This window comes from Oryctolagus cuniculus, chromosome X (assembly GCF_964237555.1).
Source record: "Oryctolagus cuniculus chromosome X, mOryCun1.1, whole genome shotgun sequence".
NCBI lineage: Eukaryota > Metazoa > Chordata > Mammalia > Lagomorpha > Leporidae > Oryctolagus > Oryctolagus cuniculus.
The window spans coordinates 77786351-77800633 of NC_091453.1; the positions used below are offsets into that span (position 1 = coordinate 77786351).

At 39.4% G+C, this 14283-nt stretch overlaps 1 protein-coding gene across 9 annotated transcripts in view; it reads right to left on the bottom strand.

The window, feature by feature from the left end:
- PLS3 (plastin 3) overlaps nt 1-14283 on the bottom strand; it is a 92326-nt gene that overhangs the window by 18707 nt on the left and 59336 nt on the right. For all 9 annotated transcript variants that reach the window (XM_002720237.5, XM_051827279.2, XM_051827280.2 and 6 more), the window contains 4 exons: nt 10315-10478; nt 2153-2282; nt 1001-1133; nt 123-204 (listed from right to left, as the gene is read on the bottom strand). In XM_002720237.5, the coding sequence (XP_002720283.1) occupies nt 123-204; nt 1001-1133; nt 2153-2282; nt 10315-10478 (509 nt within the window). The remainder of the gene's footprint in view (nt 1-122; nt 205-1000; nt 1134-2152; nt 2283-10314; nt 10479-14283) is intronic.

Below are 14283 nucleotides of genomic sequence, written 5' to 3' on the forward strand. Positions count from 1 at the left end.
TCCAACCTTAGAGCTGTTACTGAGGAGTAAGTGAGAACATAGAAGGGGCAGGCTCCATAGTCTACAGAATAGGTCCTCAAGTAGTAGTTTGCTGGAGGGAGGGAGGGGAAAACAATGCCTACCTGAATGATGAAGGGTGTCAGTTTCTTCTTGTTGATGGCTCTTTCATCAATTGTATCAGGAACCGAAAGGTTGATCATCTTACTGAAACAAAAAAATCAAATGCAGGATATAGATGACTTTTATCATGGTGATCACAAAAAACTATACATACCAAAAAGGCAAATTAATACAAACCAAAATATTTATAATAGTTGGGTATCCCAAGAAGAAGACTGAATCACATTTTCTAATTTTAATTTTTTTTGTATTTTTCACATCCTCTTATGAGAATGAATAACTTGGATACTGGGAAAAAAAAAAAAACCCTTAAAGAATAAGGGTTAAAACAGATAAGATCTTACTCCGAAAATGAGTCTCTTCTTATTAAAAATAATCTTCTCATTTAGTAAAATTAGAAGTTAGACTCTAACATTTTAGATGTTTATAATACTGTCCTAAATTTTTTTTTCTGCATAGGCGAAGCTATACTTATTTCTATGAAAAACTTCACTGTTGACTCTGGGGCAAGAGCAACAGAAATAGGTCATTGGAGGGTAGGAACTGAAGAGTAGTAGCCTCTTTTTTTTCTTACTGGAAGCTATGATACATCAGAATAGATACTGACATACTTATGCTCAACAAAGTTATAATGTCCTCCATGCTCAGTGATGAGAAGATAATGAGAGCTGAGCACTTCCTTTTAAAGAGGTCCCCAATCTATGACTGAATTTTAGGTTCAGGAATAGATCGAGGGGTGAAATGAAAAAGGCAGAATGTGGATGATTTTCCATTTTAATTATTTCCCAAGGTGAAGCTGGCAGGCATCCAGAAACAAACAGACCAATTATGTGGAAGTATTTCTCTGGAAATCTGGATATAGATCAAGCTATCGCCTTACCAAAGCACGATCCCGTCACCAACAGCTTTGAACAGGTCATCGGTATTTGGGTTCATTGGTATAACATGTCTGCAGTCAGGATCATTTTCCAAAGCTTTGTTTATCCAGTTAACAAAAGCATATTTCTCTTCCTCTAAAATTATATTAAATAACAAGATATTAGTTCATACTCTAGGCTAAATGTTTGACTTTAGACTCTAAAGTAGTTCCTATGGTAGTGCTGAAAGTTAATGTTTCACAAACATTTGGTTATCCTCTTTGTAAACCCAGATACTAGGAAGCACAGGAATTCCAAAATTAACAAATGGAATAGAGCAAGTTAATTGATCCTTAGAGAAGCTACTCTTCAAAATTCTTGAAAAATGACTTTACGGTAGAACTTCATTATGACAAAACCTAGCATTATAAGTATAAGGGTACTTCAAAAAAAAGTTCATGGAAAAGTGGAATTAAAAGATAATTTTGGTTGGTGCAAAAATTTTTTGAATGCCATGCATAGGTTTTATATAACATGCACATTTCATAAACTTTTTGAAATCCCTCATATGCCTGTATTCCAAAAACAATTTTTTAAAAAAGATTTACTTATTTGAAAGGCAAAGTTAGAGAGAGGGATATAGATCTTCCAGCTGATGGTCAACACCCCGAATGGCCACAATGGCCAGGGCTGGGCCAGACCAAAGCCAGGAGTCTCTCCTTGGTCTCCTATGTGGGTACAGGGAATCAAGCCCTTGAGCCATCTCCCAACTGCTTTCTCAAGTACATTAGCAGGGAGCTGGATCAGAAGTGGAGCAGCTAGCACTCGAACCGGCACCCATATGGGATGCTGGTGCTGCAGATGGCAGCTTAACCTGCTACACCACAGTGACAGCACCGCATTTCAAAAATTTTTAGCAGCTTATTTTAAAATCCATTTTCCATGACCTTTTTGAAGTACCCTCATATCAAGTCTCTTGCAAGTTAACAAAGTCATACAATAAATACTTGTAATGTCTTTATGGTAAATGTTCATCCTAAACCACATACATATCACAAAGGACTTCTTCTGGATTCTTAATTAGGAAAAAAATATTTCTCTAGAGCCTCTCTTTCACCTAAGAGCACCCACCATATTAGTTTACTTTGTAAACCCAATGCATGTGAAAGTAGTACCTGAGTAAGAATGCTGTGTTCCTTCACTGGATAATTCTGAAGTTCCTCCCAGAGCGCAAATCCCTTCTTTCCTGTTGATTGCTTTGCGGAAGGTTTTGGCAATGTCACTGCTTTTCACCTCTTGAAAAATCTATTAAGTAAAATAATTTTGTTGGTTCACAATCTACAGCACATACAACAATAAGCAATTTATCTCCTTTTATATGTTATCACCCACTTTTTTTCTACAGGTGATGAGTGTTCAAAGGAAACCGGGGCTTGAGTATAGGAAAGGCTCAAGAAGTACCACATCACTGCTATGGAAATGAAGCGCCAAAAGTCAATTGCACACACTTGTCAAAAATATTAAGTGCTACATGCATTGATTGCACTTTTAAGCCAAAACTCAGTGGGGTTCAAAGGAACAGGTAAATGTTAATTTTGTACCAATTAGGAAGGCTTTGTTCTTTTCCTCAATTCTTAGTGCAAAGAAAGATAAAAATGTATGCCTCCACAAAATCTATTTTGTGCTGTCATGGGGTAGCTCAGTGAGGGTTGATTCAATCAAAACTTATAGAAAAATATGGTGACAAATGGTGTTAGGTTAGCAGTAATAGATGACTATCAAGAATAGACACACTAAAGAGACTTCAGTGATTGTCTAGTCTGGGCATTTATGAAGTCCAGCTTCTCTTCACAGTATGAAACATGGCTAATGAAGTTAAGTTGCACATTCCAATTACACAAAAGCAGGTGGTTACAAAGCAAATTTCATATCCTCATATAAACATTTGATTGAACAGATGGGTATTCTAAAGGTCTCTCTATATTTTTTTCTTAAAAGATTTTATTTATTGGAAAGGCAGAGTGACAGAGAGAGACTGAGAGATCTTCCATCAGCTGGCTCACTCCCCAAATGGCCACAACAGCTGGGGTAGTGCCAAGCTGGAATCAGGAGCCAGGAACATCATCCTAGTCTCTCCTGTGGGTGGAAGGGGCCCAAGTACGTGGCCATCATCTGCTGCCTTCCCAGGTGCATTAGCAGCGAGCTGAATGAGAAGCAGAATAGGCCTGACTCAAACTGGCATTCCAACATAGGATGCTGGTGTCCTAAGCAGCAGCTTAACCTGTTGTGCCATAATGCTGGCCCCTGTATATATATTTTCTAAATACCAGCATTTACTTAACTGCAAATTTATTACTGATCTACCAATGTGCATGACTAAATTAGCCACCTCCAGTCAAACAAGAGCAAGATGGAGTAACTTTACACAACTCTTTAAATGCTGTTTAGAACCCCATTTAAATGGACTCATCAAAAGAAACATGTGACTGTAATGGAAAAGTTGCTGAACAAATGCAAAAGAACTCAAAGGCCTTTGGCATTACTGAGAAATAGATACACGTCGTAGAGGGATGCAACCTATGTCTGAAGTTCATAGAACAGGGTCAGTTCTGGTTCTATCCCTCGGGGTAGCCATGAGCAGAAGCTGAAATCCAGCACAGGCTATACTAGCCAAGCCCTGTGTCTTCCACAAAGACTATGTCAGGTGGAAGGAAGGAGTGTTGTTTTTTTTGTTTTGTTTTTGTTTTTGTTTTTTTACATTTAGTCTTTTCAGGAAGGCACCTTTGAATAATTAATTTACCTAGAGAAAGTGACTTTATGTATAGTCAGTGGCCCTATGACAAGGTCATTTTTTCTTGTTACTTTCTTAAGTCCTGACTTCTCTTGGACTCACAAGCACAATTTTATTTAGGCAAATAGTAAGCAATAAGTGTACAAAAATCAAGCTTACTCTATTTGCATGATTGTGATTTGCTGCTATACCTGTACTTTTAATGGGAAAACTTTAGAATGTATGTATGTGTGTAAGGGGTGCTTATCTACATGTAAATGCATATGGACACACACACACTACTCTGAATCCTGCACACAACCAGTGAAATCACCCTTCCTCCTCTATGGCCATTATACTGACTCTAAGTGTCAATAGTGTGGAGGGGACTCATGCATTCCTGGCAATTTTCAAATTTTTAAAATTATTTTTACTTACAATCTGATTTTTTTTTTTTTACAGGCAGAGTGGACAGTGAGAGAGAGACAGAGAGAAAGGTCTTCCTTTGCCGTTGGTTCACCCTCCAATGGTCGCCACGGCCAGCGCGCTGCAGCTGGCGCACCGCGCGGACCCGAAGGCAGGAGCCAGGTGCTTCTCCTGGTCTCCCATGGGGTGCAGGGCCCAAGCACTTGGACCATCCTCCACTGCACTCCCGGGCCACAGCAGAGAGCTGGCCTGGAAGAGGGGCAACCGGGACAGAATCCGGCGCCCCGACCAGGACTAGAACCTGGAGTGCTGGCGTCACAAGGCGGAGGATTAGCCTATTGAGTCATGGCGCCGGCCCTACAATCTTATTTTTTAGTCTAAATTTATCTTTTTAAAAAAGGAATTACATTTTAATTTACAAGGCAGAGTGGCAGAGAGAGGAAAAGGAGTGGAAGTAGGAGGGAGAGAGAAAGAGAGAGAGATCTTCCATCCCATAGTTTACTCTCCAATGGCCACACCAGCCAGCGCTGGGCCAGGCTGAAGCTGGGAGCCAGTAGCTCCATTCAGGTCTCCTATGTGGGTGGCATTCTCTGTGGTCTTCCCAGGCATGTTAGGAGGGAGTTGAACTGGAAGTGGAGCAGCAGGGACTCGAACTGTTGCTCCAATATGGGATGCTGACCTCATGGCAAAAAATGTTACTGCCCACAGAATGACACAGGAAAAGTCATTTTTCTTATTGGTGCTTTTGTTTCAAGGATCAGTTACCTCTGAAAATGAGGCGCTTTCAATGATTACAATTTCAGTTGAAACAAGGAATGCAAATTTGTAAACATTGTAGAAAAGAGGAGTAATTCAAGCAAAAACCCAAACCAGAATGTTTTTGCTGTATATTATCCTAATGCAATTATTTACATAGTTCCAGTAAAATTCCTGATGCTTGGACATAACCAGCCAAACCATAATTAAATCTGTTACAATTCCAATTGTCTCATGGAAGTTAAATGATCTGCATTTTCTAAATATTTTTAAATAAATTATTTCAGCTAAGCTTAACATTTCAGTTTCATGGTATTTTCTTCTGTTCCTTAGATTTAAAAAATCTCCGAAATCAGAGATAGCACAAGGCGGACTACTGTGCTGGAGTCTTCTCAATGAATCTTTTCAAAGCTGCCCATTGTGATACTAATGAGCTCACTGTTTTGTGCTGTTTTCCTTCCAAGAGGAAGGACTTGCTTTATCATCTGTGAACAAATTCTTGGTGTACTTTTCTCAGGAGACACTATCCAGTCTTGTTCTATACATTTTTTCAATCTCTTTTATGGAATATATGCATTTATTATTTGTTTTATAAGTGTCAGTGCCTTTCTCTCAAAGACTCAGCACCAGCTAACTTCTTTTGACTTCTTTTGACCCCGGAGTTAGCTCAGGATAGAACTGGTGGCCAAACCAAAAAAAAAAAAAAAAAAAACCCACAGGCGTCTGACTGAAGAAGGAAAGATTTCAGAAAGAAATGCAAAAATATACTGAAGGTTTCCAGTGTTTGGGGCTTGTTTCCAAAGCAGCAGGTTTGAAGTTTTCCTCTTTTTTTGGGGGGGGGGGGGCTGGGGAAAAATCCAGTTGCAGGCCCAAACCTAGTAACAACTGGAAAATACTATCTTTTTTTTTTTTAAGCAACTACCACAACAACACCTATATAATACTTACTGTATGCTAAGACTCTTACTTATATTAAGTTCTTTATTCCTATGAAGTTGGTACCATTAGCAAAAGTCCTGACAAAGGTCAATGAGTTATTACTGTTGTGCAAAAAGAAGCTTCTCATTGTGAAAATAAAGAGTTTAACGCAGCCATCTCTGCTGAATGAACTTATTGGCAAACTAGTCTTAAACTATCAAAGAAAAACATTCCGGCTATAAGTGTAAAAACCCAGCAACTTAGTTTTGAAACGCTTAGATGAAACAAGAGTAGCGTGTTAAACTTGATTTTCCTATCTGAAGGTTAAATAAAATATTGAGAGTTCTTTCTTTTTTTAAAAAAGTTTTCATTTATTTGAAAGACAGAATGGAAATGGGGGAGAGACAGATCGATCAATCTGCTGGTTCACTTGGCAAATGACTGACTGTAACAGCTGGGGTTGTGCCAGGCTAAGGCTAGAAGCCTGGAACTTCACGGGGCTCTTTCACGTGGGTGACAGGAATACAAATACTTGGGTCATTATCTGCCGCCACCCAGGTTCATTAGCAGGCAGCTGGATCAGAAGCAGAAGAGCCAGAACAGGAACTGGTGTTTGGACATGGGATGCAGATGTTTCAAATGCTGGCTGTTCTTTCTTTCCTTCCTCTTTATTTAAAAGGCAGAGAGAGGGGGTGAGACAGAGAGACAGAGATCTTCTACCCACTGCTTCACTTCCCAGATGCCTGCAACAGCTATGGCTGAGCCAGGACAAAGCCAGGAGCTTGAAACTCAATTCAGGTCTCTCACATGAGTGGCAGGGACCATCACCTGTTGCCTACAGAGTGCCCAGGAGCAGGAAGCTGCATTGGAGCTGGAGGAGCTGGGACTGGAACTCTGCTATGAGGTGTGGTTGTCCAAAACAATGTCTTCACCATTGTGCCAAATGCCTGCCCCTGAGTCTTTTCTGACTGTTATGATTTGAGTAAGAGTCGGCTCCCCAAACTCATGCAGGGGCTTAAACCCCAAAGTCTTATACTAATGGTTAATAGACTGATGGATTAAGGGTAGAAACATAATCTGATTATCATGACCAGTAGGTGGACCTGGAGAGAGGTCTTCAGGTCATGGGGGCATACCCTCAAAAGGTAGTGTTCATGAGAAAGTTGATTTATATAAGCAGAGAAAGCACCTCCCACCCTCCCTCCCTCTGCTTCCTGGCTCACCATGTGATTGTCCCTTTGCCATGCTGCGACTTTACAGATGCCCAAACCAATGGGGTCACCCAACCTTGGACTGTGAACCTCCCAACCATAAGCTGAAATAACCCTTCTTCCCTCCTTAGCAGCTCCTCTTAGGCATTTTATTTAAAGCAAAGAAAAGCTGATTAACAAACCCACACTCACAGACATTAACACGGGGGGGGGGCGGTGAAGGGGGGGACTTCAGAAAGTTCATGGAAAAATGGAATTAATTAACCATTTTGAAGCCCCTCATATTCTTCTCTAAAATCAGCATAGTAAACTGATTTGGTGTCTAGCTTGGATTGTGGTTAACACTTCTTAGCAGCAATTTACGTAACAACCAAAAACCTACTATGTAAGAACATGTGCATTTCCATTTGCTCATTCTAATACCTGACAGGAATAACAGGCTTCCTGTTTCTTGGATAACTAAACCCTACTTTGATTTTGCTTTACAAGGTGTAAGATGTTTCGTTGATGACAAAGCAAATGGGTATGGACAGACCTTTGGTTAAACTCCTTTCTTGCTTTCACGTACAGTCATGGCAGCACCAATCTGAAATATCAGGCAAGTTACTTTGCTCTCCATATTCCAAATTTCTTGAATATAGCAAGAAGGTAACTGAAAAAAGTCAAGACTGCCCTGTGTAACGTTGGGCAAATCACTTCCTTTTTCAGGAACCTAAATTTGTTAGTTTCTTGTACTCTGAAAAATGGAGGTGTGTAAACATATTGATTCCTTCCAATTCTCAAATGTATATTTTAAACTAAAATGTCCTCATTAATGTTGTATTTTTTTTAAAAAAATTCCTTGGTATTGCCAAAATGGATGGTATTTCCTTACTAAGGCAATCACATCTCCTCCCTTGAAAGCCACAAAAAGCTCCATGGAAACTGCAATTTTTCAAAATGTACAAAATTTTAAAATTTCCCCAAGATCATCTTTTTTCAAAGACATCGACAATGTTGTGTGTAATAATACTGGCAAATCTTAATGATTTAGGTCCATTATTTCCAGTAAATTAAAAAACTCTGAACTATAAATTGTATCAAAACCAACCAATCACAGTTAACTGCTGCTCTGAGCTGCTTTAAATCCACAAATAAACATGCAGTTACAAGGGGAGCAAGTTATACATCAGAGGACATGCAAGTGCTCAAATTCCAAATCAACTGCAACTTACTATTGAACATAGAATTCAAAACAAAAAGCCACAACTGGAGACAGAAACAGTGAGAAGAAATCAGTATTTCAAAAGGAAATTACAAGGACTATAACTTTATAATTGTGATACAAGTCTACATTTTAAAAACAAAAAGCACCTCCCAAAGATGCTGTCAGCCGAGTGGATATTCAGTCAGTTTGCTTCTGGAACTCCTAGAGTGTTCTAAAAGAGTTAGTTCTAATTGGAGATGATTTCACTTGCTATAGTGAGCCACAGTTACTGAGGGGAGCATATGTTATAATCTCGGCTGTCTTGGGGCAAAAATAAACCAGTGAAAAGGAACATCAGAGGGCTAGAAGTTTGGGATCGATATTAGGCACTAATTAAGAGTTTCCAATATACTTAAAGGAATGCCTAGTAACATCTAGTCCAACTCAACCTGAAATTAATAATAAATACATAAATAAACTCTAAAGGATGTACCTAATTAAGGGAAGAGGCAACAGCTATTTTTTAGTATATACCTCGAATACTTTGTCAGTAAAGATAGATTAAAAATGGCTAGAAATCCTAGACCTTAATTATTGGCAGCTGTGAGTTAGGTTTCAATAAAGTACCCTTGCTACACACAAGAGGGAACTTCAAAAAGTTCATGGAAAAGGCATGCTACCAAAAAAAAAAAAAAAAAAAAACAAAACAACCTTAAATATCAATTTCAATATTTTTTTTTTTTTTTTGACAGGCAGAGTGGACAGTGAGAGAGAGAGACAGAGAGAAAGGTCTTCCTTTGCCGTTGGTTCACCCTCCAATGGCCGCCGCGGCCGGCGCGCTGCGGCCGGCGCACCACGCTGATCCGATGGCAGGAGCCAGGAGCCAGGAGCCAGGTGCTTTTCCTGGTCTCCCATGGGGTGCAGGGCCCAAGCACCTGGGCCATCCTCCACTGCACTCCCGGGCCACAGCAGAGAGCTGGCCTGGAAGAGGGGCAACCGGGACAGAATCCGGCTCCCCGACCGGGACTAGAACCCGGTGTGCCGGCGCCGCTAGGCGGAGGATTAGCCTAGTGAGCCGCGGCGCCGGCCCAATTTCAATAATTTTTACACCAAAATACATTTCTCTTTTAATTCCATTTTTCCATGAACTTTTTTTTAAAGATTTATTTCATTTGTTTGAAAGGTAGAGTTAGAGAGAGAGAGGAAGAGAGAGAGATAGTGAGATCTTCCATCCACTGGTTCTCTCCCTAACTGGCTGCAATGGCCAGGGCTGGGCCAGGCTGAAGCCAGGAGCTTTATTGGTCTCCCATTTGGGTGCAGGGTCCCAAGCACTTGGGTCATCTTCTACTGCTTTCCCAGACACATTAGCACAGGGAGCTGGATTAGAAGTGCAGCAGCCGAGACTCAAACTGGTGTTCATATGGGATGCTGGCACTGCAGACAGTGGCTTTACCGGGTATGCCACAGCGCCGGCCCCTCCAAGAACTTTTTAAAGTGCCATTGTATACTCTCTAGGCATTAAACATGGAAGATGAAAGTAGGTATATTGAGGATAAAAGAATTAAGAAATCATCCTCTAGCCTTGAGAAGTATTTCATAATAGAGAAGAAAACAAAAATGTAAATGGACTAAAAAGATATGCCTCTAACTTTTAGTTATCAAAATGATCACCCCAGAGAAAATGGTACAGTTCAATACCACCACCACAAGAACAGAAAACATCTTGTTAATCAGAAAGTTCAGTTCTGGAAGCTTCCAAGACTGTGAGTCAGGTGTATCATTAAAACTTGGGGGCACACTGTTCACCACAGGAGAAAGAACACTTCAGGGAAGTCATTTAGCACCCTGAAAAACGTCACTTAATGAATGATTCTTCACCTTCCATGGTGAGCACTGTGGCGTTCATTTGTTTCTGTGATCTTTTTTCAATTGTTTTGTTAAAGATATTCTTGTGGCCAAAAGAACTAACAGTACTTATTGAATATATTGAGCAACTTAAAGAGTTCCAAGATCCCACTAGACAAAGAAACAATCATTACTTCTAGTAATTGTGAATTTTCACATACTTACATAAACAAATTCATCAAAACTTATCTTTCCATCTTTATTCCTATCACCATCCAACATGAGTTTCTGAATAATTTCTCTCACTTTATATCCTGGTAGTGGCATATTAGCTTCCTTGAAAAGCTCATGAAGTTCATAGTCACAAATGAATCCATTGCTGTTGAGATCTTTGTAAAAAAAAAAAAAAGAGAGAATAAGCAGAAAAAAATTATGAGAAATGTGTAAATCTATTATAAGCATTTTCTTTCATTTCAGCTCAGTTCATAAGCTCTCCTAAATATTTTTTTTGTTATTTTTGTTTGCAATCTAAGGTTGTTTGGGGAATGAAAATTTTAACTGAAGTGCAAAGTTTTGTTTGACATATTCTATATTTTAAACAGGGCATAAAAGGTTTTGCTTAAAAATAGCATGTTTAATTTTAAGATAACGTGGTTGGCTAATAAAATTAATTATTAAGCTAAGAGACTTTAAAAAATGAATAGGCTGTACACCAACAAAATACTGCCATGGTCTAAAGCAATGTCTACATAACTTTTTAGGGGTTTTATGTTCCTATTCTTCTATTAGTCTAAAAGAATTTTTATGAATTAGTGGTGATTCTATTTGAAAGCACACCTATGATTAAGCAAAGCACCTGCAGTGCCAATTTTTTTCCAAGAGATAATGTAAACAAACATTAATTTAAGACAAATGTAGAGTTCATAGAAATCAATGCATTGCAGAGTAAAGCAGATGTTTAACATGACTCTCTATATAACCGTTTATTTTTGTGCTACTGCAGTGTAAACAGGATATGTATCCAACTACTGATTAGATGAATGATGCTTATTCAGAAACCGCTAAAAATGAAAAACATCAACAAAAAACTGATCAATGACCAAAAGTTGACTTATTGAGAAAGAGGGTTGATATCCTGAGGGTTGTAACCACTTGAGTACATTTTTTTAGTGAATAAAATTTGATTTTGAGTAGCAATCTCAAATATTTTCTGTTTTCTATATTTGTCTAGATTAATGCTTGTTGTTAATGTGGTGCAACCTGGGAGGCAACAGTTGATGGCCAATGTCCTTGGATCCCTGTCACCCATGTGGGAGACCCAATGGAGTTCCTGGCTCCTGGCTTCTACCTGGCCCAGTCCTGACTGTTACAGGCATTTGGGGAATGAACCAGCAGATGGAAGCTCTCTCTCCATCTGTTTCTCGCTTTCTCTGTCTCTCTCTCTCTGTTTCCCTGCCTTTCAAATAAATAAATTTTTAAAAATGTCTGTACACACTTTTAACAATTGGTGGAGGTTGAAGGCTTGGAAGACAGAGAAGGAGAGGATGCTCCTGTCAACTAGTGGGTAACAGAATTAAGTACCTCAAAATGTCAAAAGTGTTGAAGAAGTTGGGTAATTCTAAGTTATAGTGACATGGAAGGGGGTGGGATGGTGGTGGTGCTATTTAGACAGAATGGTTAAGAAAGATCTCTTTGATGAATTTATATTTCAGGACCTGCATGCGCTAAATAATGTGGATAGCTGGGAGAACAGATTTCAAGTCAAGGAAATAGCAAATGCAGTCTGTGGCACGGAAGTGTGTCTGGTATGTTTTGGGAACAGCAAAGATCAGCGTGACTTGAGCAGAATGAGAGATAAGGTCAGGAAGTTGATTTTATCAGCTCTTCTAGGTCATGAAACATATTTTGAATTTTTTAAGGTGTGATCTAATTGTAATTCCTATTAGCCAAGTTTTTGGTCAACCACTAAGATATTATATACCCTATATGAAGGCATTTCAACAATATTTTGAAGGCAGATAAAATCCTATGCTTAATTGTAATTCAGTATACTTCTAGAATCAAATATTATCTTTGACAAACATTTGGGAAGCAGATAGGACAGGGGAAGGGGAGAGGAGAGAGACAAATAAAGAACAAACACAGAGAGAGATCTCCCATCCATTGATTCACTCTCCAAATGCCCACAACTGCCAAATCTGGGCCAGGCTGAAGCCAGGAGCTGGGAATTCCATCTGGGTCTTCCACATGGGTGGCAGGGACCCAAGTACTTGAGCCAACCTCTGCTGCCTCCCAGAGTCTGATTTAGCAGGAAGCTGGAATGGGGAGCAGAGCTGGGGGTCAAACCCAGGCACTCTGATAGGGTATGTGGGTGTCTCGAACAGTGTTTTACCTGCTATGACAAACACCTGCCCCAATAGTCAAATAGTCTTAAACATCGATTACTACCTTTAAAAATTCATTACCTTTAAGATATCTGCATGAGTACTTTTAAAACAATTACAAGCTACTCAATATTTCTGGAAATCACTTTTATTTCCTTCAAGGTAAAACACTTAACTTTCCTAAGTTATATATATATATATATATATAGCTACATATATCTTCAATTTCTTTGCTTTGAATTTACAAAAGGCCATACATCAAGCCCTTCATTTTTATACACAAAGTGTTCATATGTGAAAATGAATCCAGCAACATCTATAGTCACTGAAAAGAACAGAGTAATCCACATGGCACTGTGGCAGAATTTTAGCAACTCTTGATGTTTGAAAGCCTTAGGTTTAAATATACCTGTGCCTGTGCATATACCAACCTGTTTCTCCTATTTTCATTATAAAATTCAAATGCAGCTCAATGTTAGAGAGTAAGTAAGTGAAACATGGTGAAAGCTACATAGCATAGTTAAAGGGACACACATTGTAAGTGATGTGACACAAGATATAATTTCAACTTGGCTACTATTTTGCACAAGTTAGTTTTTTTCTTTATTTCTTTTTTTTTTTTAAAATTTATTTATGTATCTGAAATAGAGAGAGGGAGAGGAAGAGAGATCTTTCATCCCCAGGTTCATTCACCAAAGGGCTAGCACATTAGCAGGGAGCTGGATTAGGCAAATGGAGCTGCTGGGAGTCAAACCAGTGCTCTTATGGAATGCTGGCCTTGCAGGTAGCGGCTTAAACCTGCTGAGCCACAACACTGGCCCCCTTATTTTTCTCACCTGTAAAAGGAATGCTTTGGACCAAATGATCTCTAAGGCCCCCTTTCAGCTCTGTCACATTCTGGTGCTAGTGAGAGCACATGAGACTTCACAAGCCCCTCCTCTTAACTAAATACACATTAAAGTTTTACTTTATTTTCCTGATTTGACAGAGAGGCAGAGGGAGAGAGAGAGAGCTCTCATCTGTCTATCTGCTGATTCATTCCCCAAATGCTAGGGCTGGCTTGGGCTGAAGCTGGGAACTCAATGCAGGTCTCCCACAGGAGCTGCAGGGACTTCATTACCTGGGCCATCACTGCTGCCTTCTGGGGTCTATACTGGCAGGGAGAGGGATTTAGGAGGCACAGCCGGGTATCAGATTGAAGTACACTGGCGTGGGACCTAAGAGTCTTAACTAGTAGGCTAAATGCCCACCTCCCCCCTACATTTTTAAAAGCCAGAGATAGGATTAAAATGCATATTAAAACCAGATATAGAGTGATAACTTTCTGATCAGTACTCTGCTTGATCACCTAAATATAATATTCTTTCATTTTCTAATCTTTAGAGAAGGAGGTAGCGTATTCATTTTAAGTATCAAAACTTCTTATACTTTAGTGTTTTTTTTTTCATAGAAAAACATTTTAAAATTGTATTCTACTTCTCTCTGGCTTGTGAAATGACATATCTGAGCATATTCTATTTTCTTGTTATTCATGCCAATTTAGAGATGACACCGAACAGGTTCTCAACCACTGTTCCTTTGGCTGTCTCAGTGATAGAATCGAAGAAGAAGGTAGAGATGTTTTAAACTAAATATTGGACAGCTACAATAAACCCAGAGCTACAGGAAACTGACCAAGGCCCCGAGAGTCTCTGGCGTTCAATTTGTATTAGGTAGAAACCGAAGCTTGGATAACAGAAAGAAAGGGAGTACTATTTGCAGGAATCCTCTCTGAAATAACCTCTTTTGAGCATTAATTAGAAGAGAGCTC